The sequence below is a fragment of the Cinclus cinclus genome, chromosome 12, assembly GCF_963662255.1.
Source record: "Cinclus cinclus chromosome 12, bCinCin1.1, whole genome shotgun sequence".
In the NCBI taxonomy this organism is placed as follows: Eukaryota; Metazoa; Chordata; class Aves; order Passeriformes; family Cinclidae; genus Cinclus; species Cinclus cinclus.
Genome location: NC_085057.1, coordinates 7,431,015 through 7,457,450, shown reverse-complemented (window position 1 = coordinate 7,457,450; position 26,436 = coordinate 7,431,015). Strand labels below are relative to the sequence as shown.

At 41.2% G+C, this 26,436-nt stretch overlaps 1 protein-coding gene across 1 annotated transcript in view; it reads left to right on the top strand.

The window, feature by feature from the left end:
* PTPRG (protein tyrosine phosphatase receptor type G) overlaps positions 1-26,436 on the top strand; it is a 387,945-nt gene that overhangs the window by 356,631 nt on the left and 4,878 nt on the right. Inside the window, exons 15-26 of the mRNA XM_062500771.1 lie at positions 5,376-5,467; positions 15,216-15,312; positions 16,948-17,030; positions 17,258-17,392; positions 17,621-17,755; positions 18,158-18,330; positions 19,496-19,631; positions 19,976-20,122; positions 21,975-22,068; positions 23,320-23,396; positions 23,824-23,952; positions 26,220-26,366. Coding sequence (XP_062356755.1) covers positions 5,376-5,467; positions 15,216-15,312; positions 16,948-17,030; positions 17,258-17,392; positions 17,621-17,755; positions 18,158-18,330; positions 19,496-19,631; positions 19,976-20,122; positions 21,975-22,068; positions 23,320-23,396; positions 23,824-23,952; positions 26,220-26,366 — 1,445 coding nt within the window. The remainder of the gene's footprint in view (positions 1-5,375; positions 5,468-15,215; positions 15,313-16,947; positions 17,031-17,257; positions 17,393-17,620; positions 17,756-18,157; positions 18,331-19,495; positions 19,632-19,975; positions 20,123-21,974; positions 22,069-23,319; positions 23,397-23,823; positions 23,953-26,219; positions 26,367-26,436) is intronic.

Here is a 26,436-nt window from a genome sequence, read left to right as displayed (position 1 = left end):
AGTTTTGTCTTAGCTTTTCTCTAGAGGTGGACAGTTGAGTTGATGGGAATTTTTAATAATCTCTACTGAGGCAGAATTTTGCCCAGGGGTGTGCTGTTCATCCTTGCAGTATTCTGTGCTCAGCCACTCTTGTAGAGACAGAATATCACACTCCACATGGTTACTCCTGCTGCCATAGCTCTGGCAGCCTTCACTCTGGTGTGTATTGTAGCTTATGCAATGGCTGTTAGATTCTATTTTAAGTGAGATGCATCCTAAATATTGATGCTAGGTATTCCAGCTGCTTGCATAACTTTTCCATCCCTCCTTGTAAAAAGTAAAAAATCCATGAAACTTTGCCAAAGGTGGTTAACAGTAAATAAATATCTTTTTTAAAATCCTGTGATTGCATTCAATGTTCTTCCTAGGAATGGAGAGTGAGAGAGTGAAAGATGAAATCCCAGAGTTGAGTGTTGCTGGGAACAGAAAGGTGCTTGTTTGCTATGGACACGGGAAAGCATTTCTCATATATGTTATTTTTCAGTGAGTTAAGAGGTCAAATCCAGTCCTGTTACAATCCTACTGGTAGATATTTTGGGAAAACTTTTTTGCAGAAAATGAGGACTGCAAGGATATACTGTTGAGAGTGGATTCTCAAGGATCAATATCCCTAACCATGTCACTGGTTTAATGATCATCATAAGCCAAGTTATGTTCGTGCTGCCTTCAGAAAGAGAAGTTTCCCTGTCACTTCACTATTCTTCATCCTAACGAGTAGGATCAACCCATCTACCTCACCAACAACTAATCCTTCCCCTTCCCCACAAATCAATCAATCCTTTCTTACAGTCATCAGCCAGATCAGCAGGTGCATTCAGGTCACTGCTCAGCTCCCCAGGCAGGGAGAGGGCAGTGGGAGAATCCCTTCATTCTTTGGCTGAAGCCAGCTGTGTCGAGCACGCTGAGAATTGATGGAGGTGCTCCAGGGATGCAGGGATGGCACAGAGCAGTGAGTGGCTGCTGTGGGAGCAGATGGACCAGGGCATGTGACAGCCATGGCACATCAATCCAGGTGGCTTAGTAAATGAGAAACTGAAGTGCAGGGGCTCATAACCAACCAAATAAGCTTTCACATTGACAATAAGAGACAAAGACTTTAACATTGACAAAGGCATAAGGTGCAGGATATATATTGGATTTAGGAGGCTAGGTGAGGTAATAGCTGAAAAACAGCAAACCTTTGTAGACAGAAAAAAGGACATGGAGAATTTTCTTACCAGGACTACTTCACCTGTCAAACATCTGGTCTTCAGAAACACCAAAACTCCATCTAAATAAAGGTAATATGAGGAAGCACTTTGGTTTTGACCTTCTTCATTAATTCCTGACCCAAACCCATCTATTCCAATACAATGCCACTAAACTATCCGGTGAGCTCTCAGACTATAAATGAATCAAAATGAATCTGAGACTCTATTATGTGGAAATGTCATTTCTGATAGGATATCCTATTTTTCTTTGGAAATTGGCCCCTATTGCTTTAACATTACAAAGGCAGCTTATTAAGTGGGAGCTATGGGAAAATCCTTCCTGGTAGGATTACTAATTATCCAAACTTTAAATGTAACCCTGTTCAAACTTCATTGCTTCTATATACTTCAGGCTTCTTTTGAAGGTGTCTGTCTTATGAAGAAGTGTCTTAAGTAGTCTGCATTTGCAATTGCCATTTCTTTAAAAAGGAGGTGTTAGTGAAGGTTTTCCTCTACAGTCATTTCTTAAACAAACATTATTTTCTTCTTGGCATTGTCTCTTTGTGGCAGGAAATGAGCTGCCTTGTGCTCGCTCCCCTTTAGGTTTATTTGATGCTCTTCTTAGGTGCTTGGCTTGGGACAGCAAGTCAAGATGGGGACTCAACCAATATGTTAAATATTTAACACAGAAATTAAACATATCCCACCACATGCCAGCTTTGGTAGTATCTGATTATAAAAAATATTACTAAAATATTGTCCATCTGAGTATACTTCTTTCTCTGTGTAACACAAAGTGTTAGTACATTATTATGGTACCAGATTCAGCTCATATTTCACAGTGAAGTAAATCCAGAATCACTTTATTGACACTGATAAAACAGATGGCTAAACCCAAGCTAGGCAGAAATGTAATTATATCTGCAGTGTTAGAGGTGAAGGTATGTTATTAAAACACCTCCTTCTTCTCTTTGAATAATGTGTAGGTCTTGCAAAATGTAAGGATCACACTGACAATATCAAATGTCACTCCAGCTTCTTGATGAGAAAAAGTATATAGTGCAAAAGTGAATATGCACAGAATGATGGAGAGCTGCTGATTAGTCATTATAGGATTCTATTAATCTCTTCAATCGACTAAAAGAATTACAGTCATTTAAGTCTGTTTGCTTTAAGATGGAAAGAAGGCTTAACCAAAGCCTTTGGGCTGACGGTAGCTAAAGGAAAATCAGATTCTGTGCATCTAGCTACATCTATTGGTTTTCCTGGAGAAGGTCACAGCCTTCTCCAGATAACGTCAGCTCAGACCATTCCAGAGTGTTAGTACACATTCTACCAGATGCCTGGCAAGCTGCCCATGGCTAAGTGCACCTGTATCCAGCTAAAGTAATGTGTGTTCCTGGGTGGGAGTTTGGAGTTGGAGGTTATGAATAGGAAAATTCTGGCTCCACATTTTTCACTGTTTAATGTGATAGGCTCTATCTCCTGTGCAGCTGCTTTCCTGTGGCCATCAGCTGGAGCAAGGTGGGTGTGCAGGGAGGACCAGCCACATCCTTCCACACTGTAGGTTGCCCATCCCCTCTAGGGCTGTGCCTGTCCCATTCACAGACCATGTTGGACCATGTTATCCCACCACTTTGAAAGCTGGAAGCCTTAAACTACTGTTTATATTTCTAATGTTAGTGGTTCTGATTTTAATCTTTCTGATGTGTAATAATTATATTTGCTCCAGTGTGGTTTTCCTGAGTTGATGAGAAACTTCATTTCCCTCTGACCTAGTGAGCTCATATGTCAACAATACTTCCTATTTAATTATTTAATGTGTAATTGTTACCCATGTCATCAGATGTGGTAAGAAACTGCATTGGGTTAAGGCTTCTGGAGGGAGTTAGAATGAAAATGCAGAAGAGGATAAAGGGAGGAGAAACACTAAAGGACAGTTAACATGAGACAACTGAAGTAGCAGTGGCTATAAAGGTGGAGACATACTGCCACCATGCAGTGATGATGATAAAAAGAACACTAACCACACTTTGCCATGGATTTCTGGTGCAGACCTATCCTTGAAATTGGTGGGAATTCAATGTACTGGAGAGCATGTTATCTCTAATGTATTTTTTGGCTCACAGATCACAATTAAAGTTAAATTCTGCCTTCTGCAAAATTAGCTTGGACACATTGGTCTGCTGCAGCCAATCCTTTATCTTGGTTGGTCTCAGTTGACCTAAAACTGTGCAAGGAAAAAAACTAAATTATAACTATGGAACTTTTTTTGTGAGATTACATGCAATTGCTGTCATAGCAGAAGGTATTTTCAAGGAAATCTAGGATGTATGGGTTACTTTTCAGAAGAGGAAATACTGCTTTACAGGTTCTCACTGTTCCTATAGATCATTCAATTCAAATGTCTTGGCTGTGAAAATATTTATATAAATGTTGTTATGAGATGATGATATTCCAAATATTAAATAGAATAAATGTTATCATTTAAATATTTTTAAATACCAGCATTTCTGCAGCATTTTGCTAAGAAGAGCATACACTTGTCAAATGTTTTGAATTCTGTATTATTCAGCAAATGAGCATGTGGTTAATTAAAGTAGCATTACTATACTGTGAGGTGACCAGATTGCAAACATATCTTTGACAATTGGCCCTTGTAAATAAAATAGAAGAGAGCTGATTGAGATCTGAAAATGTCAATAGATGCAAAAAAGCCACCTTAGAGCGTTACCTTATAAAATAAAAGGAGAGAAGTAATAACGTGGTCAATATTAACTGCCATCAGCTGGAAAGAAATCAGATTGTCAGTGATCTATAAAATTCTTGCCAAAGTAGAACCTCATTTACACATACAGATCTTCATATCCTTTGCTAAGAAAAGCGTATGTGACAGCTTAGAGGTTTTAGCTGCCAAAGATCTTTCACTCTGAATACAGTAAATGTCACATCTATTTATTTATCGTTAAATTTTGCTAAGTATCTGTAGAAATATTTGGATTTTTTCTATCATAATGTAGATGTTTAAAAGGAAAAGAATCCAGATTATAATGCAGCTGTAGCACCAAACCATATGTCTGCTAAATGGGAGCAAAAATACACCACTGAGTTACTGGGAGTAAACATAACCTAGATGCTATCTTCAGGAGAATATTAAATGGATTATACAAATACAGGGTATTGCCATAAAATCATGCAATTAGGCAACAGTAGCCATCAGGCAATAGATTATTTCACATGCTGAAAGTAATCACAGTTGTGTAGCAATTTGCATTTTCTAAATGCCAGACTGAAAATATTAACTGGTGAATCTTGGCAAGCACAGTTTTTTCTGCCAACTGCAGTGGTGGTCATAACAATATCCAGGCCTTTTCTGAGAGCTAAACAGAGGAATAAGGCAACCATTCTACAACCCAGCTTTATTAGAATCTGCCTGGAGTCCCAGGTGCTCAAAAGTCTTGTCTTCAGTTTGAGTCTTCAAATTCTTTCTTGTAAGACATGTAAAATTGATTTACTGGTATATTGGGTGGCACTTCCACTGTGCTGTGCAAGAGCAAATGGTCCAGTGGAATACTCAGTGATATTCAATGTTATGAATAATGTCTGGTGTGACAGAGGATTCAAATTAATGTGGCTGTTGTGTTTGCCTACTCTTTTGCTCAGAAGCACTTTCATAAGTCCACTTGGATTCTACATCATTGTGTGAAATGGAAAATGTTAATAACTTCTATGAGAAAGGCCTGTGTGTCTGCTCAGTCTGGTAAAACTTACTTGAAGTAATTGTCAACTGTCTCTTCTGATCTTTTTATATAATGTGAAAGGAGAGGAGGCTTCTTCATCCCATCCACAGCCATCTTCAAACTGGGCAAGAGCTGATTATCCTTGGGCTTAAACTGGACTTTGTAAATCAGCATCCCAGGGAACAGGCTCTCAGTATTTAAAACTGTAGTGCTTAGAATTGGAAATACAATGAAATGTTTACCTCAAAACTGGCCAGATTTATCAAGGTTTCTTATTACTGCATATTGAACTAGCTCTGCCCTTGGGAACTCAGATCTAAATGACATCAAGTGAATGCTTCCTCTCCTCAAGTTTTATGTATGAAACAAAGAGCAATTCTGAGTATCTTTTATTTTTTTCCTACAGATGATATGGAAGCAATTCCAGTCAAGCAGTTTGTTAAACACATCAGTGAGCTGTATTCTAATAACCAGCATGGGTTCTCAGAAGACTTTGAGGTACGATTTAATGACCCACCAATAAAATGTTGTTTTCCTAAAGTTAATTGTGTATTAATAATTGGGGACCGTGTGACATCTGTGTGAGGCTGTCCTGTCAGGTAAATGCAGTGCTCAAATGCATCAGAAGAAACAGGATGATACCAATTTGATACCAGCAATGAGCAGTGTGGGACTGGACATTTACAGATGCTTTATAACCACCATAGATTTGGTGCTTCTAAGGGGGAAGCCTCCTAGGTTTTTGTTAAATAGGAAAAGCTGCCTACAAGCCCCCAGGAACAATATGAAGATATAAACAATCAATTTTAGTTCCGGAGTTTACTTACAATTATTTTACTCTTCTTGCACCAGAATTTGTTCCTCTTAGTCATCTGAAAAGCCACATATCCCCTGAGTGGCCCAAAAGTAGTGAAATAGTGCTTGCAATGAGTAAAAGTAGTAGAACTTGGTCTTTGATGAAAACCCAAACTGGGAATTAGTTCCTTGAGTCCTTGTTCATGCTCTGTTCAGACGGGAGAGATTGCTGTTGAAGTTATTGATTATTTTGTTCCAGTTAAACCAAGGAGAAATGATTTGGGGTTTAGCTGGTGGTATTTACCTAATGTGACAATTATAAAATTTGCATCTTGTTACCTGTGTAGAACAGATTCTGACCTATCAATGTGCTGTCATTTGGAGGTCATTCCAATGAAGTGAAAGTAGTTTTCTACCTCTGGGTTACCAAACCCATATTATGCAAGCATGGTAAACATCATGCAGTTTAAGACAGCAGAGTCAGGCTTTTCCTTCACTCAGTCTAATCACAGTCACTGATGAACTTTTGGAAATACTGAGAAACAGAAGCCCCAGAAAATCAAATGGGGTTGCATTTTTGGCTTCCCCATGAGCAAAAGAAAGTGTGTTTGCCTGCTGCCTGTGAATCAGAGCAGCAGCTCTGCTTACAAACAAGGCACTGAACCAAAATAGGTGGCCTTATATCTACAGCTTCTTTGCTTACTGCACTGTAAAGACAAGATTGTGTGCAAGAATTGTTTTTAATGGGATCATTTAAAACGTTTATTGTTGCTGTTTGGTTACTGTCTATAAAGAGTGTCTGCTTTGTCTGATTCCCAAAAAGCATTGTGTAAGTTAGAAACATTTTGTATTCATGAGGAAGGCAAATGTGTAAGGTGTTAAAGTGATTTAGTTCAATTGACTGCTGACTGGATGGCTGAGCAGGAATATTGAGGCATTTAACAATGTTGATGGTATTCAGGACAAACATTTATTCTCCAGAGAGTAGAATTTGATCAGGATGATCAAATGCGACTCACTCTTCTCAATTATTTATGAATTGCGACCTCAGTGCTATTCATCACAGCTGGGTTTTACACCATTTAATTATTCAAAATAATCAACAACACATCTGTAAACTTGGTCTGGCTTTAAGCAGGCTTTGCTTCAGCTGTCACAAAATCACTGCTATTAACAAATGTTGGACACCTTCCGCCTGTGTTTTAGCAAAGTAAAACACTGCTCTAATAGCCTTATTTTTTTCCTTTCCTTCTGGAGTTCCCTGCTGTGAGTGCTGTGCTGTGGCAGTGAGTTGGAGAGAGCTGTGGCCAATTAGTCCTGTTCTGGGGAGCGCAGGGTCCCCTCCAAAGGGAAGCTAAACTCCTCCGACTGCACTGCACCAAATTGTGTTCTCTGTGCTGGCTTAAAACTTGGAGCATCTGCTTTGAAGTCAGGATAGCTACTCCAGGTGTATTTCTCCATAGCTGAGGTCTCAGCTTCCTAAATGTAAATGAAATCTTCTGCTAGAGTAAAGAGTAGGAACAGGAACAAGGTGATCTCTGTCTGGGATAAGCCACCCAACTCCCCTTCATTGCTGATCTTCTTGTGGGCCTGATTTGAAACCCAGGATTTTTCACAGAGCCTATAGGTAAAATGTTTTACAAGTGCCCAAACTGACCCAGGTCAGAGCCCCAGTTTGGAGAGTGGCTGAGGGGTAGTGGAACCCGAGGTTACATTTATACAGCAGCTTTTGGAGTGGCTGCAGTGCAGCTTCTCACATCCAGTCAGACCCAGCCATGGTCCATGTGCTGGAGTTAAATCTGCCAGCTATGGGGAAGACTTAGCTAATGTTTTATGGAGAAGTAATAAGATTCCAGCTAAAACAGAAAATCCAAGGCTGCTAGCCTTAGGTGGAAAGTACCACAGCCATATCATTGCTTATACCTGTGAACTCTTGGAAACAGGTAATGGGTTCTGCTGTCATACAAAAAAATACAGCTTTTTACATCTAAAAGGGGAAGTTAAGAGGATGGCAGGAAATGCTGAAAATAATGTGAATAATACTGCAGAATAAGTAAATTCTCCCAAAGGTATCCAGTGCATGAGCTCTTGTTAAAAAAAAAAAAGGATCAAAAATCTCTTCTGAAATTTCTGTGGCAGGAGGTTTAAGGTAGAAGCTGCAAAAGGAAAGGCTAAGCTAGGCACACGCATACTCCACCCAATGTGGAAGGTGAACATCCTCCATTTGTTTGTTGCTAGATTTTGGTGTCACTTCCTGTGTTTTTGGCAGCATATTTTGGGCTGTGTTGAGTTGGTTTTTACAGGAAGAAGATTCCTTTAAAAGTAAATTGTGTGAATACTCCCTCCTCCTCTTAAATTGAGCTGTAATTACAGCTAAATATTTTGTGGATGTGCTTAGGGAGCATTTATGTGCAGAGGAAAAAGGGACTTTGAACTCACAAATCTTCCCTTGGAAAGTACATCTAAAATGAATCCTTATTCCCTCTGGGTAATCACAGTGCAAGTAGCCAGCTTTATTGTCTGATGATAGCTGGGCTTTCTTGTATATATAGAATTTTAAAGATTTCCTTTGAGTCCTGTGAATTTTCAATTTTTGATATAAATTGGAAATACAGAACCCAATTTAATACTGAACAACAAATAGCTTTTTAAAATAAAGATCCTACATCAGTACTGCTGGTCTCTGACATAACTCTTTGCATTCAACCTTGGAGTTTGTTCAGTAGCAGACTAAAAAAGGTTCAGGGAAGGTTTTTTTGGCTTGCTCCCAGGTAGCTCCAGCACTGTCTTGCTGTGGTGTACAGGATAAGGTACCACACTTTTACAGGGGCACTGGGGCAGGGTTTGAGGGCAAGACTGAACAGAGATTGAAAGGCTTCCTGAGCCAGAGATTGTATCTATTCCTTGGCTAGCCAGAGATTTTCTTGGCATCATTACATTTAATAGTCTTTGATAGACCTTTCTTCCATAAATTTCTGATTGTCTCTTGATCCCTTTTAGGCTTCTGGTGTCCAAAGCATCCCATGGCAATGAATTCTACAGTTTGTTCCATAAGAACAGTCTTCCTTTTGCTTTTAATTCATATTGAATAACTTCTCTTGGTGCCTCCTACTTGTAATACAAAATGCATCCCTGTTAGTCACGTGATTCTGTCTGCCTTTATATTCCCCTTTAATAATCCATTTCCAAATCCAAATAAATCTAAATTATTTACTTTGTTTTTTGGAGGAAACCACCCCAGACAAGTTTTATCCTCTGTACCTTTTTTTCTTCCTTTACCATGTCAAGATGGGAAGACCATAGCTATGCATAGTATATGGCAGGTGGTTTTACTGCAGAGTTTAGTGATGTTTTCAGTTTTCTATTACTTTCCTCCTTCCTAATATAGTATTTGTTTTTTAACGACTACTGAGCACTCAGCTGACACCTCCAGAAAACTATTGAGTGTGACCCCCAAGGTCTCATCACTGGATGGCAGTAGCAAATTGGGAACCTGTCAGTATGTGTATATAGTTAGGGTTATTTTTCCCCAAGTACATCACTTTACATTTATCAACATTGAATTTCATTTGCCATTTTGTCACTCGGCCACTCAGTGCTGCGAGATTGTTCAGCTTCCCTTCACAAATAGCTTTCATTTTAATTATTCTGAATAATTTTGTATTGTAAACACACTTTGTCTCCTCTGCAGTCCATTTATGAATAGGTTAGGTCCCCGTAAGGTCCCACCAGTGAAAGTTGAACACTGGCAATTCCTGGGCAGGTGAATCCCACCTCTAACCTGGTAGTGTACAAGGTGAGTTTTCTTTTTGCTCCAAAACCAGAGCAGGTTTTTTAGTAATATTTTCTGAGAGGCCTTTTCACACATTTTGGAAATCGATATGCTGCTGTCTTCTAGGCAGCCTGTAGACTTCTTTAGGGACCTCTCCCCAGTGTGATCAAGGCATTCACTAGCTCTGCTCTCTATTGCAGAGTCTTGTAGTTTGCCCCATAGAGAAGACAGATATAATGGGCTGCAGTGCTTAAAACCCCTTGTGGATCTCAATTTAAAAACTGATGTCACATTTGTCATCCTCTATTCCCCTGATAGCCTGACTATATAGGACATGTGCCCTCCAAATTCCTGTATCAAAAAGAGTGTGAAGTGCCACCTCCCACAGCAGAGCTTTTCACTCCCTCCCCCTGGCCGGTTACTGGAATAACACAGTTAAGTTTTTTTGAGTAATCATGTCCTTTTGCTCTAAGAAAGGAACATTAAGCCAAGAAATCACCTTCCATCCCCAAAGCTAGCTGTGAATTTTTACAGCTTAATGCAGCATTTGGATTTTTGAGATCAGGGAGTTTTATTTCCCTCCTCCATAATTCTGGAGTGGGCTGGTCAGTGCTGCTGCAGGAGCAGTTAGAGAGGGGGAATGCAATCTCTGCAGACCTCTCCTGCCTGTGGCCATGTGAGCCTAGTGATTCATTGCCAATTTGGAGCCTGAACAGGCTGTCTGAACTCAGAGGCAGGCTGTCTAGCTCCCTCATCACATAAATTGAAAATATCTTTATACTCCAGTGGCACCTTCTTCTAAATGTCCTCAAATGTAAGAAAATAACATAAATCTGTATTTCCAGCAATGTGGCAGGGATTTGCTAACATTATTCTAATGGCTGCTGCTGCTCAGGGCAGGGGTCACTGGCTCTTTTTAACTGGGAACCCCAGAACGTTATTCTCTAGCAAAGGGTTGCATTGAAAACAGATAATGCTGCACCTTGCACACTTCTTGAGATACTAAAAACCCAGTGTAGTTATACTGACATCCCTTACAGATTAGATATAGCTCACCCTAGACACATGCATCTACACAAGGAATTTGGCAGCAGAAAGATGCCATTTCAAAAGCATGCTGCTAGCAGGCAATACCCTGGCCCAAAATTGCCTTAATTAGAGGTATTCTCAGCCTGTGCATTGCTGTACTGAAACCAAAGGGAAGCAGCACTGTGAAGCTGGAGGAGGAAGGATTGCTGCAGAACAGGGCCTTCGTGGAGTGCCTAATTCTTATCTCAGTGCTTCACCTACCCTGAGAAGTTGGTGTTATGAATTAAGAGATTAAGTTGAGGAGAAGCAGTAAAAGAAGTTCAGATATCTGAGGTTTCTGTTAGTAACCACAGTGCCACAGCCGTTCCCAAGGTTTGTGCCTGGAAGCCCCACTTGGATGAGCCATTCTCTGGGCAATGCAAGGTTTTGGTCAGACTGACACCTCTGCCCCACCATCCTTTCTTCTCGCATGCATTTTACAGGAGTTTTTAGCTATCTGTTGATGTTATTCCTGTGTTGAGTCCTTTTGGTTTGTTTATTTTCACCTCTTTCTAGGCTGTCTCCAACTTGTATTTCTCTTGAGTGTTGTTGGAGAGTTTATACCAGTGCTAAATTATTGCAGAAATCTACACTGCTCCTGGGGGATATCTTCTAATACTATCTGCAGTCTCTGTTGGTATGCTGTCTTCATGTTTGCTGTGATAAAACAAACAACAAGAGCACTACCACATAATTATTGTAATTTGGGATTAAAATAATAGATCAAAACTGATATTGGGGATGGTTGAACTACCTGTTTCCATGCTGAAGAATATCAATGTGAATATCAAAACACAGCTATGGATCTTCTCAGGTTTAGTTGCTCAGATTAGTATCTTTTATTTGTTATGACTCCTCATTGCTATTCATAGGCTTTCAGAGTTCAGCCCCTGCCAGGACATCAGCCTGAAGTAATGGGAAACAACAGCAGCAATGCTTTGTAAGGCCAAATCAAGAGACCGAATTCCTGCTCAGCCACTGTAGCAAAAATTCCTGCTCAGAACCTTGTACTGCCAGCAAGACACTGGAGCCGTTTGATTTTACACTTAAATGGAAATTCTTTGAAGTTTAGAAGAAACTAATCTGTAACTTGTTTTAGGAAGGCAGTTAAAATGGGTCGTTAAACCTGGGTGTATCAAATTCCAATTAGCATTAGCACGGACAATATAATTAAAAGGTAAATTAGCCATAATAGCATAGACTAGAACACTTCTTACAGTAACTAACAGTCAATTGAAATCATGTACTTTGGTTTCTAGGGTTGTCAATGATTAAGTTGAAAGGATAGAATAAAGCCTGTGTCCATTCATCCTGGGACAGTAATGTGTTCTGGGAAGTTAAACATGAGGAGCAGCAGTGTGCAAGCCAGCCATCATTAAAATCAGTGGAGGAGAATGAGCAGGATTAAGGAAAGCAAAGGAAATATTCTAGAGATGAAAAGTTTAAGGATGAATGATGAACGTGGTGATAAAAACACTATCTATCCTAGTGCAAGGTGCCAGTAACAGTTTTGTGCCTGCTGGGAGAGGACTTTGTTTAAGCTGAGCTGCAGTGAGCAGCCTGGGGTCAGCCCTGACCTGGTGACCTGCCTGCAAACGTAGGTTGTAATAGTAATGCAATCGTGGTGATGTTTTAAGTGCAGCTGAAGGACTTGGTAACTTGTAAAGTTTAGAAATCCCAGGGTGTTCATTGCATAAGCAACAGAAAATGCTGGGAAAGTAAATATGTCATACACATAAATATAGTAGAATGGCATAATTAAGATGGGGACTTCTGGGGACTTTCTCCACAGTGTTATTTATTAACTCCAGGGTGTCCTCTTCTGCCAAGGGGTAAATAATACTCTGAACAGAGGCACAGATAACAGACTCCAGCTAGTCTTGTCTCCTTGCAGCTTTTTGTGTATTGATGAAAAGCGACCACCTCAGCTTTAATAACAGAGGAATGTTAACTTATACCTTACTGGCTGATGGGGGGAGCCTGTGATTTAGTAATTTGCTGTTAGAATTTGGAGAGATGAGCCTCAGTGTAGGAGAGTGTGGATACCCACCCTCTGCTCTCAACCCCATCTGGGTTTTGGCACAGCCAAACCCAGGCCAGGGTGGAGCTGGAGTATGTCCTCAGTCCCCTTCTCATTGACAGCTTCAGTGTCCCAAAGCCCTGGCTGCGTCCTGGACTGGAGGGGAGGGCTGAAGACTTTAAAAAGACAAGAACAGCTCAGGCATATTGGCAAGGGGGAAGTTTTTCTGTAACAGTCTTCTTTTTGCTGTGCTTTTGCGTTGTGCAGATACAGGAATCCACCATCACAACAGCTTTCCAGAGTATTAAAAACCATTTAGAATGTTATGTGTTAAGAAAAGCCATTTTCAGATCATCAGCTCTCACAGCGTCAGACCTCCTTTTCCATTGCTGTGTTTTTCACCATCTTAGCTTAATCTTCCTCTTCTATTAACTTTATATTGGCCAGCTGGGAACATGTACAGTCAAGGAAACAGTCACCATCAACATAAAAAGGTTAATTAAAATGATTAACCTCACCAACAATTCCCTTATGGAAAAATCCTATAGAATTTAATAGAAAATGATACATTTACTATGTAGTATTTAAACTGTCAGAGAAAATTCCTTAGCAGGGAGGTAATTCCCTATTAAATTCTGTAACTTCTCAGAATATTCCCCACAGAATCTTATTGGATTAATCTGTATTAAATTCTACAGCATTTGGCATAAATTTTTCGGTGCAAATAACTTCTAAAAAGAATTTTATAGTGATGCCGGGATGTAGGGTTTGATGTGAGGCTTTTCAGAAAAGGGCAGGGTATTTTTGAGAAGAGACCTGTAATGGTGCAGCAGTGATGTTGTATGATTTCTAAATGCAAAAATAGGTAAAACAAAATCACATTAAATCAACCTAACATATAAATATCGCTGCTTTTCCAACCATGACTTAGGCTGAACTGATCCTGCCTATTGTGTAATCTGAAATCCCTTGCTTACTGGAGCTGACAGGCAGAATTAGGAGAACAGCACACTTTAATATGCTTTTTTTTTTTTTTATTTGATAGAAGTGGTACTATGAAAATTCCATTAGGGCCAGCTGAGAGTTTTGCTTGATTCGTCTTTGTCTTTGCTCAGCTCATCTCCTTGAGCACAGTATGTTTCTCCCTATGGAGGGTTGGAAAGAGAAAGAGAAGCAATTGTTATTTGAGAGCGTCACATGGATAGAAGAGCTATAAAATGTACAAGGCTTTAGTATACTTTCCACTTCTAAAATGTAAATGTTGGGGAAGATATCAAAATTGCTATGCAAGTCCTTGGTGAAATGTCTGCATAATGCTGAACTCCTACATCTGCTGTTTGTATAGCATTTCTTGTGATAATTTTTCTCTGTCACTTAGCTCATGATCTTTGTAGCAGCTGTGAGCTCCTAATGACTTTGCCTCTTAGGTTCTATACTGTTATTTTTAAAGTCTGAAGTACGAAGTAATTTGGCACTTCCTCACATATCCTGGGGGGAAATTGGTTCTGTTTGGTGCAATTTCTGAGAGTCAGAAAAGATTTGAATAAATATAATCTCTTCCACAACTTTGTAAACTCCAAATTTTATTTTTTTTCCAAAAATATGTCTTTAAATGAAGAATATTTATGCTAGTGTTAAAAAGAGGATTCTATTTTTCAGGAAGATTATGGTTAAACAGATACTAAAAAGGTGTATCTCAGAGATGAAAAGACTCCTGAGTGATTCAGTTTGTAGGGCAGTCTCTGAAGAGTGTAACTCTCTAGGGGAATGACTGCTTCTGTTCAGAGTCAAAAAAAAAAAAAGACCCTCCATTACCCCATTTCAGTAGCTCTGTATTCTGTTGTTGAGCAGAGTAAGGGGTGAGTTAAGAATTTAAAAATTCCAAGGGAATTAGGTATCTAACCTACAGCCCCAGCTAGACAGACATCTGCATCTCTGGCTTCATGAACACCCTGCTAAGCTTGGTTTCTCTCTGCTTTGTAAGTATACTTGGATACAACCTTCTCACTGGATCAAGGGCTGTTAAGCAGCATCCAAGCAGTGGTATTTCAAGCCCTTGCTGTTATCTTCAGAGATCTATTTTATTTTTATTTTACAAAAGGCATCTCTCTGCAGAGAACTAGCAAAAGGTCAGTGCCAAACTTAAATGTCAGAAACCCCATTTGGAGAGGTTATAACCAGGTAAGTTGTCCAGCGGTCAAAAGTCTTCTGTTGAAATGTTTATTGTTCTTAGTTTGTTGAACTGCACGGGCCACTCTTGCATCTGAGGGACCCTATCTTAGTTCCCCAAGGAGGGACAGAGTGGGGCATGGCAGCAGATGCAGTGCAGAAGGTGATGGACTGGTGGTCAGAGGGGACAGTTGGCCTCAGGTGCTCATCTATCCCCAAGCCTGACCACACCCCAGGGACAGCTGGCATGGCTGGGTGTAAGAGACCACAACATACAGGACAATACTGAAAGGCTTTGTGTTTAACCCAGCAATTAAAATACCAATACTTTGAATGTGATTTCCATGAGCTGTTGCAAAAGGAGAGAAAGCTCAGGGGTTTTTTACTGACAAATTTTCCATTTGAATAATCTTTCTGCCTAGGAAGTGCAGCGCTGTACGGCTGACATGAACATCACTGCAGAGCATTCCAACCATCCTGACAACAAGCACAAGAACAGATACATCAACATCCTGGCCTGTAAGTAAGCACTGGCCTAAGAACAATGAGTCAACCCAAAAAGACACTCTCCTCTTGCATTTGTGTGTGTGTGGCTGGGACAGGCAGGTGGCCCCAGGTTACATTATTACACAGGATGTAATAAACATGTGAAAGTGTGGCTGGGAGATTCTTTCCCCATTAAAGGCAGTGAATGTTTTGACTTCCCCAGGGCCAGGATTTCACTCCAGCACTTGTTTTGAAATGTTTCACAGTTGACAGTCCAAGCATAGTTTTAGAAGTATAAGTCTGGTATGAAATTTTGCCGAGGAATAACTGGGATAAATTGATGATCAGAGCTCTCCTGCCTGCTAATGCCTGAAAACTGGCCTAAAGGAAGTGCATGGAGGAGCAAAGAGTTTTACTGATGATTCCTGGGTTTACTCTACAATCCCAAAGGTGCTAAATCTTACAGAGTGTATCTGCTATGTTTCAAACTTTTTTATCTCTGTGTAGGATTTGGACAAATTGTAATCTTTGTAGTACAGAGTGGGCTTTGTCTGTATCCCTCTGAGAACTGCAAATCTGAACTGTGCTCTAGAATGCAAATTATCTGGAATGGAAATGCAGTAACCTTTCCCCTGTTGTTCCCTTATGTGGAATGGATGGCAGATGCAACATCCACTGTGGTTTAGGGTCAGACATGGAGATCCCACTCGTAAAAATTCACAATGTTCATAAACATTGCAATAAATCTGGAATGCTTTTGATGTTTTTGATGGCATAGGAAGGTAATGCATGTTTCTAACAGATTTTCAGAAGTAATCAAGGTACTGGCTGAGGACCAGTTCCCAGACCTGTGAAAGACTTGCTGTGTGGCCTTGGGCAAAGGCATTTATTGAGCTTGTCCCAGCTGTGATTTTAGACAGACATATCTGGTCTCTCTAGGTACAGAGATGTGACATTGAAGGAGGATTGAAGCAAGCACTTCAGTCCTCCAGATTATCACTGGAGGAACCTCTCTCTCCACTGGTCCTCAAGGAAGGCAAATTAAACTAGTCTTTACACTTAAAGTTGGCTCACATGTCTCATCTCTGCATCAGTTGGAAGCACCACCCAGCCCAGTGCTTCTGCCTAGGAGCAGGACTATGATTTTTTCTTGCTTTAAGGTGAAGTCAAGCATTTGGGTGAAACAAAAAGAGGAGCTAAAAATCACAGCCTCAAGTGTGTCCTCATGGTGTGATGATGGTGGTGAAGGAGTGAGGACATTCAGTCAGCTCCCAGAGCCAGCAGAGCTGTCTGGGCCCAGCACTGATGGGAGGATAATGAGCTGAGCCAAGCAGAGGCAGCATTTCACAGCCCCATGGGGTGCCCTGGCTCTTTGAATCTCACTACCTGAGTGATGCAGATGATTCTAGAAATTGTGCTCCTGAGGCTCCAGTGCCCTTTAAAGAGAAGCTGTCTCAGCATGAACCACATACTTTAAGGGATGTGAAGGCTGACAACCTGCACATGAGCAGATGACCAAGAACAGATACTCCCATCTCTCTCTTCAGTCCAAGGCCAGCCTCTTCTGTGTATTAATAAGGACAGCCCTGATACCCAGGAAATGGGATGTTTGCCTGCAGTTCTGCACTGTTTCCCTAATGTTTCTCTGCTCTGTTTTTTATCCTGCAGATGATCACAGCAGGGTGAAGCTAAGGCCTTTACCGGGGAAAGATTCTAAGCACAGTGACTACATTAATGCTAATTATGTCGATGTAAGTCATTTTAATGTTTTTTATCTGCTCTGCCTTTGAATCCTTCCACAAGGAGGAAGTGTTGTCATTTGTGATGTGACTGTATTTTCCAACTTCACCTGATAGTTTTGCTACAGATTCCTCACTATTCTGAATGAGAAAAGCACCTTTCTTGTTACCTCTAAAATATTAATTTTTCTGCTACAATACTGCTTTCATCTCACTTGGCATTATGGTTTTCTTTGAAGGGTTACAACAAAGCAAAAGCCTACATTGCTACCCAGGGACCTTTAAAGTCTACCTTTGAAGATTTCTGGAGGATGATTTGGGAACAAAATACAGGAATCATTGTCATGATCACGAACCTTGTTGAAAAAGGAAGAGTAAGAGATTTTCTCATTTGTTAGCAGTTGCTCCTTAACACTTCCGCAAATCACCTGGGCAGAATTTGTTTTAAATGGCTTGGGGTGATATGTACTGATGCATAATACATAACTAACAGAACAGAGGGATACATACCGAGCCGTGACTTTTTCCAAAAAGCTCTAGACACAAACACAAAGCAGCAGCTCAGGCCCTTACCCAACTCACCCACCTGTGTCTGTGTTCAGAGGAAGTGCGATCAGTACTGGCCGACGGAGAACAGCGAGGAGTACGGCAACATCATCGTCACTCTGAAGAGCACAAACGTCCACGCCTGCTACACCGTGCGCCGCTTCACCGTCAGGAACACCAAGATGAAAAAGGTGAGCCAAGCCTTCGCTGCTCCCATCCAGCCATCTTCTGCCTTGTACAGAAGAGGCACACCAGAGCAAAACTCAGAGTTTGCGTAGGCAACCTGGAGAGGCAGGTGGGTGGGAAATAAGTAAGTAAAGACGGGATTACGAGGAGCCTGTTGCTAGGGTTTAGCCTGTATTTCTTTTTCTCAAGTGCATTGCTGCTTTGGTGTCCTTGTAATTGCTGTTATTACCTGTTCCCACATGTATTTCTCCTCGAACTCTGTCTCCACCCATCCAGGAGGCAGAGCTGCAGGCTTCTTCTGTCAGAGTCCAGCACTTTCTCATCTGAGCAAGCCAGAAGGACTGATGATATTTTTATGCTTCTTTTCCCTACCCTCTCTCTTGTCTCTGCACACCCTTCGTGCCTAGGGTCAGAAAGGGAACCCCAAAGGGCGGCAGAACGAGAGGACTGTCATTCAGTACCACTACACCCAGTGGCCTGACATGGGGGTGCCTGAGTATGCTCTGCCCGTGCTCACCTTCGTCAGGAGATCCTCAGCAGCCAGAACCCCAGGCATGGGACCAGTGGTGGTACACTGCAGGTATGGTGGCTGTGACAAACCACCCATGGCAAGCACAGCTGGAGCACAGTGTGTGCTCTTCTGTGCCACCTGAGACAAGCACTGTAGGTTACTAACACAGTAGGAGTGTGTCAGCCCCACAGGGTGCAGGCAGACACAAGCTCTACTTTGCCTGCATCTTGCTCCAATGCAAAAGCTTCCCAGTGGATACAGGGTTTTGCTGTTGCCATGATACTGAGCTGCTGAACATTGCACTGATATAGTTGGGAAAGTCCTTGGTCAAAGCTTGTTTGTAGGCTGCCAGTTCAGTGCATGGACAAGGCAGGATCACCTCTGCTGGCAACCAGTAGTGTGTATACATGGTCACCTGGGAATGCAGTTGCCACTGAACCACACTCACACTCACCAGCATTTGCAGTCACAGCAATAGATCAGTCATTTTACTAGTTCAGGGGTGTGGTCTTCATCACTGTGTGTGATGGGGCTACACAGTACTATATCAAAGAGGAGAGGATGATGAGGGTTACAGTTCCTTCCTCAGCAGAAATTGAGAATCTCTGAAGAGCTCCCATCTCTCTTGGGCCCAGGATTGCCCTTGTTCACTGTAATGAGTTTTGGTTCCACAGGATTAGTCCCCTTTTATACCTTCCCATAGCGCTAGTACCATTTTCATTTCCAGCTCCACTGTGCAGCTTAAGTTAAGCTTAAATTTACCTCAAAGCTGAAGCCAGACAGAGCCATCTCACAGCCTGGAGCAACTTTGGCAATCCAGCATAGCAGCAGCTTGGCAAAGGGTATGGCCAAGGATAAGCCTCCATTGTATGGCTTCATCCAGCCAACACCAGTAACTGCAGCAGTGGAAACAGGAGCCAAGTGTGAACAGACAAAAGTGTGAAGTCCAAGACCATGGCTACCTCATCCTCATGCTACTGGCACAGGTTTGATAGCTTGTATTGTTTTCAGCCTCATCTTGAAGCACAGGAATACCCATAGAAGGGAGGAATTATATACCTGGAAATATTTCCAGAAAACCAAAACATTTTGCTGGGAAACTTTAATGGTTGAAGCTAGGAGGAAAATGGAAGCCCGTGAACAGGAACATGTGAATATTTGCTTAGTTCTGTCCTACTTATGCATTTGCTTTCATCTGGCTGTATTTCATGGATTTCTCTTATGTTCTCTGTAGCGCTGGTGTTGGCAGAACTGGTACCTACATTGTGATAGACAGTATGCTGCAGCAGATAAAAGACAAAAGCACAGTTAATGTCCTGGGTTTCCTGAAACATATCAGGACGCAGCGCAACTACCTCGTCCAGACAGAGGTAAAAATTGCAGTGGGGTTGAATTTAAAGCCTTATTAATTTTTGCATTGTAATCAAAAAGAGAATAGACTTTTCCAGTTACATCCCTGAAAAAATTGAATATATTACTGATATTTTTCTTCACTGGAATATCTCTCTTTTTCTAGACCAGAAACTTCAGACTTTGTTTTTCACTTCCTCAGAGTTGTATGTGCTACATTTATAAATATTTATTCTGAATTTGGCAGTATTTGCATGAATAGCTTGGTTTGTACACCCTTTCCTTTAGTGTGCATTGCTCCTCAGACAAAGCCAGCTGTTTAGGTTATTTCAAATGTCTACCTGACATGCTGATGTTTTTCTAGGAGCAGTACATTTTTATTCATGATGCCTTGTTGGAAGCCATCCTTGGGAAGGAGACAGAAGTGTCTGCAAACCAGCTGCATAGTTATGTTAACAGCATCCTCATTCCTGGCATAGGAGGGAAGACACGGCTAGAAAAACAGTTCAAGGTAAGTCTTAATCACTGCCATCCAGAGGGACCTAATTTTCCTACCCTCTTTCATATGGCCTGTCTTCACTGTCTATTATCATGGCTAAGGAACCAAACCAGAAAACTTGATCAGCACAACAGTTTGAGAAATTCAGTCCTATTTAGTATCACTGCTGGAAACCAGTGCCCATGCTTTTCAGTCAGAGGTGAGAAGAGAGACATGGGCACTGGTCTGGACTGTGCTGCTGCTCTCCTGTTCCCAAGGGGTCTTGGATGTTCCCAAGTCTGTTGTTAGTTGGCTGGAAGTCTTCCTCCAAACTGTGGCTCTCGTGCATATAGATATGGGCAAAGACAAGAGATGAGGTTCTTTGCACCACCTACTATTTCCTAAATGTAGATAAGGAATTACAAATGTTTTAAGACCAGGAAACACAATATGCATTTCTCCTTGCTAATCATGATGCTTGCTGTGTTTCCTGCTATGTTATAACTGCTTCCTTCCTGGCCAAATAATTTCTTTTTCCCAGATCTCTTATTTGAAACCTAGGATTTTCTGATTGCACTTTATTTGGTTACATTGTAAAATATTTTGTGAGAGTTTGTAGCATAAGGAAACACATGACTCTGTTTTCGCAGCTAAACTCTCTCAGTTAATAACGACCCAATAACTACCCAAGGAGATGAGGCTGATAAATTACACCAGGTGCCAAGCTATTCAAAAAATAAATCTGAATTCACTTCTAGGAATCTCAGTATTTTTCCATCACTCAAAACATTCCAGATGCTTAATTACTAAATGAAAGAAACAAGTGCAAATACACGTACGCCCGCACAAAATGCAGTAAGAGGCAAAGATTTGTTATTTTAAAAAGTGTTGCACTTTTACAGACAATTCCAAATTATATGTATAAATTATATGTATAAATTATATGTTTTCTGATGACTCGTGCCAAAGTTTAAAAACCCTAAGTGCCATTTTCAGAAATTACTTTCTCTGACAACATTGCACAGTTACTTAGAAACCCCATAACTTCTAATGGGGCTTATGCCAGTGCATAGATGAGTTGAGTGCTATCTTGTTTAGAGTGCATTTCAAATTGGGATGTGACCAGCAACAATTATTAGGTCTTTCTCTTGTTTCTGCTGCTGCCACAGAGCTGGCAGAAAATAACTTGTGCTCATGCCCGAGTACATCAATTTACATTCAACCATCTCAGGATGAAATGATGCTGAGTAACAAGGTGTGAATACAGGACATGTGAAAGCCACCTTTACTCTCTTTGCTCTGGCAGGGTTTCCCCATGTACTGGGGGAGTATTCAAATAGAAATTTGCCTTTCTTTGTGCCTCTGGGCAGCCCAGAATGAATATAGCAGACCAGAGAATGTAGCCCATGGCCTCAGATTTCAGATGCCAGTATGGTGGATTCCCCAAAGGCCTGGCAGAAAAAGATATTCTGCAGGAATGATCTGGCTATTATTTTGAAAGAAAGAAGCAAACAAAAAAAAAATATTAAAGTTTAGTTGTTCTATCTTGCTAGCTTTTATTTCTCGAGACCTGCTTCTGACTAAACATATCAGAAATTTTGTGAAATATATTCTCAAAGATAACAAAATGTAGTGTTCTGTGAAAATACATTTTAACGGAACTTCATATGCAGGATGTTTCAAAGCTGAGAGCTGCAGAGATCCTTTTATCTATTAAACATGTTGTATAAAAAGGTTGTTTTCCATTGGAAACTGAGTACTTTAAACAAGTTTAACAATGCAGTTTATTCTTCTACTAATTCATCTTCGCAGGAGTTGGCAAAGAAACCTCCTCTCTTCATTTAGAGCGCTCTGAGGGCTGACTTACTACTTTATTCTCTTTCAGCTGGTTACACAGTGTAATGCAAAATACGTGGAATGCTTCAGTGCTCAGAAAGACTGCAACAAAGAGAAGAACAGGAACTCATCAGTTGTGCCATGTAAGATCACATCTTCGGTTTGATTACTGCCTAGCATAACTTTTTGTACCGAATTCTCCTGGTGTTATGCATGAAAAGACATAGCCACTAGGAAGGGGAAATGTAATCTTTTGTTCAGCCCAAGCTGTCTTGTCTTTCAGTATTACCCTCATGAAACTGAACAAAAGGAAATAGTTGCAGTGTCAGCCAGATACACTGTCCAAGTGAAATGTTAATTTGAAGTGCTTAAGAATTTGAACAATTAGATAGGGGATAAATCTGTGGAATACTGAGAGATTACTTTATACCAGCTCCCAGCTCTGGTGGGATCTCCCAGAGTGATTGGCATCAATTGTTTGTAATTCAGCTACTGCACTCCATTTCTGTGTGTGAGCCACCCCAGATTTAAGGGTATTTAGTGCCCAAGGACACTGTTTCACAGTCATTAAAATGGAATTTGTGCATGGCTGTCAAGCAATATGAACTTGCACCAGACCAAGCATGGGTGCAACATCATCCCCATCACATTACCCAGAGTACAGGACACAGAGGACAGATGATAGCCAAGCTAGCCCAGATACAGTCCACTCATGAAGTTTGTTAATAAAAGGGGAAGTCGCCAGAGTACCTCTTAAAAAACAGATGGGAACAAGCTAGAAATAGGCTGTTTGATTTGGCCCTTTGTGTCTTGCAGCTGCACTGATTTCAGTTTGGCTTTTGGGGACTGTCAGAGAGTTTGAGGATGATGTTGAGCCCAACCCTTAAACACAGAGAAGTGTGGATCTGCAGAAGAGCACACACTTTTGGGAGGTTCCCCATTAGGGAAGATGTTTGTCTCTGGAGGTTCTCTCACCCTGTGACAGATGGCAGTGCTACAGAGTGGTAGGGAAAACAAAATAAATCAGCTGGGTTTGTGTGCTGCTGGAGACAAATGGAACACTACACACAAGAATTACCCGAAATCCCCTGTTATCACTGCATATACTGTTATTTGGTAATTCAGCCTGCTGTGAAAATCTTTGCTATAGTAAAATTTGATTCCTGAAATTACTTTGTCCTTGTGGGAATATTGTGCAACATTCTCTTTTATATCCTGTGTTAGCAGGCAGTGCTTTAACACAGTTAAAGTGCTGGCCTGCTCCTGTGGGAGATGGGAGCTGCACACTGTTTGCTTTGTTAACGGCTGAGAAATTCTTACTTTCTGCATTGTGCCATGATCAGACTTTGATCTTTTTTTTTCTTTTCTCTGTGTTTTTCTTCTTAATGTTATAGCTGAGCGTGCTAGAGTGGGCTTGGCACCACTGCCTGGAATGAAGGGAACAGATTACATTAATGCCTCTTATATCATGGTGAGGAAGCCAACACCTAATTACAAAGTAAAATCAATTCTAAGGTGCTAAATACCAGATGCCTATAATTGTCTTAATTCTGTATGTAATGGCTGTGTATTAACAGATGAGATTTTTAACACCTTCCCCATAATGTAAAGCTATTAACCATGTTTTATTAAAGATTCTTGCCTTAAAAAATTAATGACAAGATGCATTTAGATGGAATGTCTGTTTCTGTGAGATACCGTCAAATAAATACTGGGATTTAAAGTAAATTAAAGCAGTAGGGACTCTGTAGAAATGAAATGGTGTTAAGAAAATATAGTCTGTGGGAAAATATTATAGAGTAAAATGAAATAGGGTCATTATGTGTCCCCAGAAATTAAATTAATGCTTTAAAATATGGGAGGCAGTAAGTAACTGTGTGTTTGTTTTGCTGCAAAAGGGCTACTACAGGAGTAACGAGTTCATCATAACCCAACATCCACTGCCACATACAACTAAGGATTTCTGGAGAATGATCTGGGACCACAATGCACAGATCATTGTCATGCTGCCGGACAACCAGAGCCTGGTGAGTTGCTCATGTCCCTCCCTGTGTGGTGCCACTGTCACAGCCCAGCTGGGCACAGCACAGGGTCACTCAGTTTCCTGCTGGGGCTGTCTCCTGGCTGAAACCAAAGCAAATTTTTGAGCCACCTACTCAAACTTTGCCATAAGCTGTTTACAAAAAGAAGTTCCATGATGTGGGGGCTGTTCTAGTGGTGTTACCTTCTGTTCTGCCCCCTGGACATCCAGGGCTGGAGGGACCACTGGGCTCACAGATAGCACAACACGCCAGTGCTGTCAGCATCTGCAAGGCTCCTGAGGGCTGCCTGGCAGGATGGAAGCACTGAGGGTGTGGAGAGGCTGGGGTTATGGGTAAGGTTGTTGAGAGGAGCAGAAATGCAAGGTAGGGATAGTAGGATAATTGCTTGCTTGCCCATGAGCTTAAGCCTCAGCCTTTAGCCGTGCAAGACTATGACTGTGCAAGGCTGCACATGCCATTTTTAATGAAAGTAAAAAGCAAACAAGTATGTTAATTTAAGTGGAAATAATGAGTCAGACAGAGAGAGAGAATAAGGAGACACAGGTGAAGTGCTAATCACTACTTCCAGATTTACTAGCACATCTCAAGAGGGTGTGTTGAAAAGGATTAAGAACTAATCGGTTTGTTTTTTCATGCATGCATCACTGAGGTGAATAGACAATTGTAGCTGAAAGTGGAGGAGAAACCACCTTCATTACAGCAGGAAAATAGCAGTCATGAGGGGCTACTAAAGAGGCAGCAGTCAATATGTTGCTTGTGTGTGGGGATGAAAGGGAGTGCAGCACTGCAAGGAGTGCTCAGAGACATTCGATCTGGTCAGAAAGTGCTTATGAAATGAAAGTATGTCAGGTGGAAACGAAGAGGCTGATCTTGTCTCATGTACATGAAATAGCTCTGCAGAACCACAGTGATTAAAGGGTAAAGGAGGAATGCTGGTCTCAGCCACAATGGCTTCACCTTCACCATTCCCAGGGTGGAGGGTGGCCAGGAAGGCAGTGGCATCTGCCCTCGGCTCAATGGTCAGTTTGGGATGTGTTTGCTGGCAAGAAGGGGTGGAACAGGATTCAGGCAGCACCAAGGTGCTGGATGTGCAATGCCAAAGGACAAAACAGTAAATGCAAGGTACCTGCTGCATGAGGCCCAGTCAGCTGGCAGGGCTGGTCACTTGCCTGGCACTCAGCAATATTACTGTGCTTCCCAATGCTCCTGCTTATTTTGGGCAGAATTGTAGAGACTTAGGATCTTAAGTCACATTTTCAGAATCAACACTGACAGCCCAGATCTCAAGTATGTTGCCTGTTTTGTGCATCAGAGCTGCAGACCCACAGAAATACACCTGAGGGTGTATTAGAGGGATGTGCATGGCCACAGCAGGATGACACCAGTTCATAGTTCATGTTGGCTCATGACTGAAAGATGGGATGTCCAGAGATGCAGGTTTGCATGGGGCCAGGGCAACTTCTGTGTTCATACTGCAAGGACATAGACCTTTGAAGCCAGAAGGAAAAACAGACTTTGCATGTGTGGTGACAGACCACAATTTCCTTTCTCTGCAGCAAATTAGGAATTCACAATTATTTTTTAAAGAACAGCTTTGACATACATCCTGTCAGTCACACTACTTCAGCACTGAGCTTCTTTCAGCCTTCCCAGTCTCACTGAGATTACAGTGTCCCTTCATAGAGGTGTTTTTCTGGAGAACTTGCATTAAGTTTAGCCAGTGTTTTCTTCACAGCTAAGAATATTTGGGTTTTTCTCTTCCTCTTCACTCCTCCACTCACTCCTGAAAATTCAAGCCCTACATAAGTATCCATCAGTCTTCTACCTAGGCCTGATCTACAGACCTTGAATTTTGGATTAGACTACAATAAACACAAATTAAACATAAGTCATTAATTTTTAAAGGTCAACGAGTTTTTTCTAAACAAATATCTGACTTTCAAACAAAACTGTGTAGGCAGGAGGTCATAAAGCCTGGGATACAATACAAAGGTTAAGTATGAGTAAGCAAAGATAACCACTTCCCTGTGAAACCAATTGAAAGCAGATGTTACTTGTTTGAACACACAGAGAGAGGATCTGACAGGTTTACTGCCTACTGTAATAGTAAATTTGTTTTAGACAGAAGTGTTTTCTGAAGGTCAGTTCCTGATCATCTCTATTTATCAAAGCAATTTTTTGATCCACTGGATTTTTCAGTTGCACACAAGGTATCTGAAAGACTGCAGTAGTGTGTTCTTTCATTTCTCCAGGCAGAAGATGAGTTTGTGTACTGGCCAAGTCGTGAGGAATCCATGAACTGTGAGGCCTTTACTGTGACCCTTATCAGCAAAGACAGACTGTGCCTCTCTAACGAAGAGCAGATTATCATCCATGACTTTATCCTTGAAGCTACCCAGGTAAAGCAAACCTTCAAATGTGGGTCTTTACTTTTCACCAAAATTATACTGATGCCATTCAAATACAGAA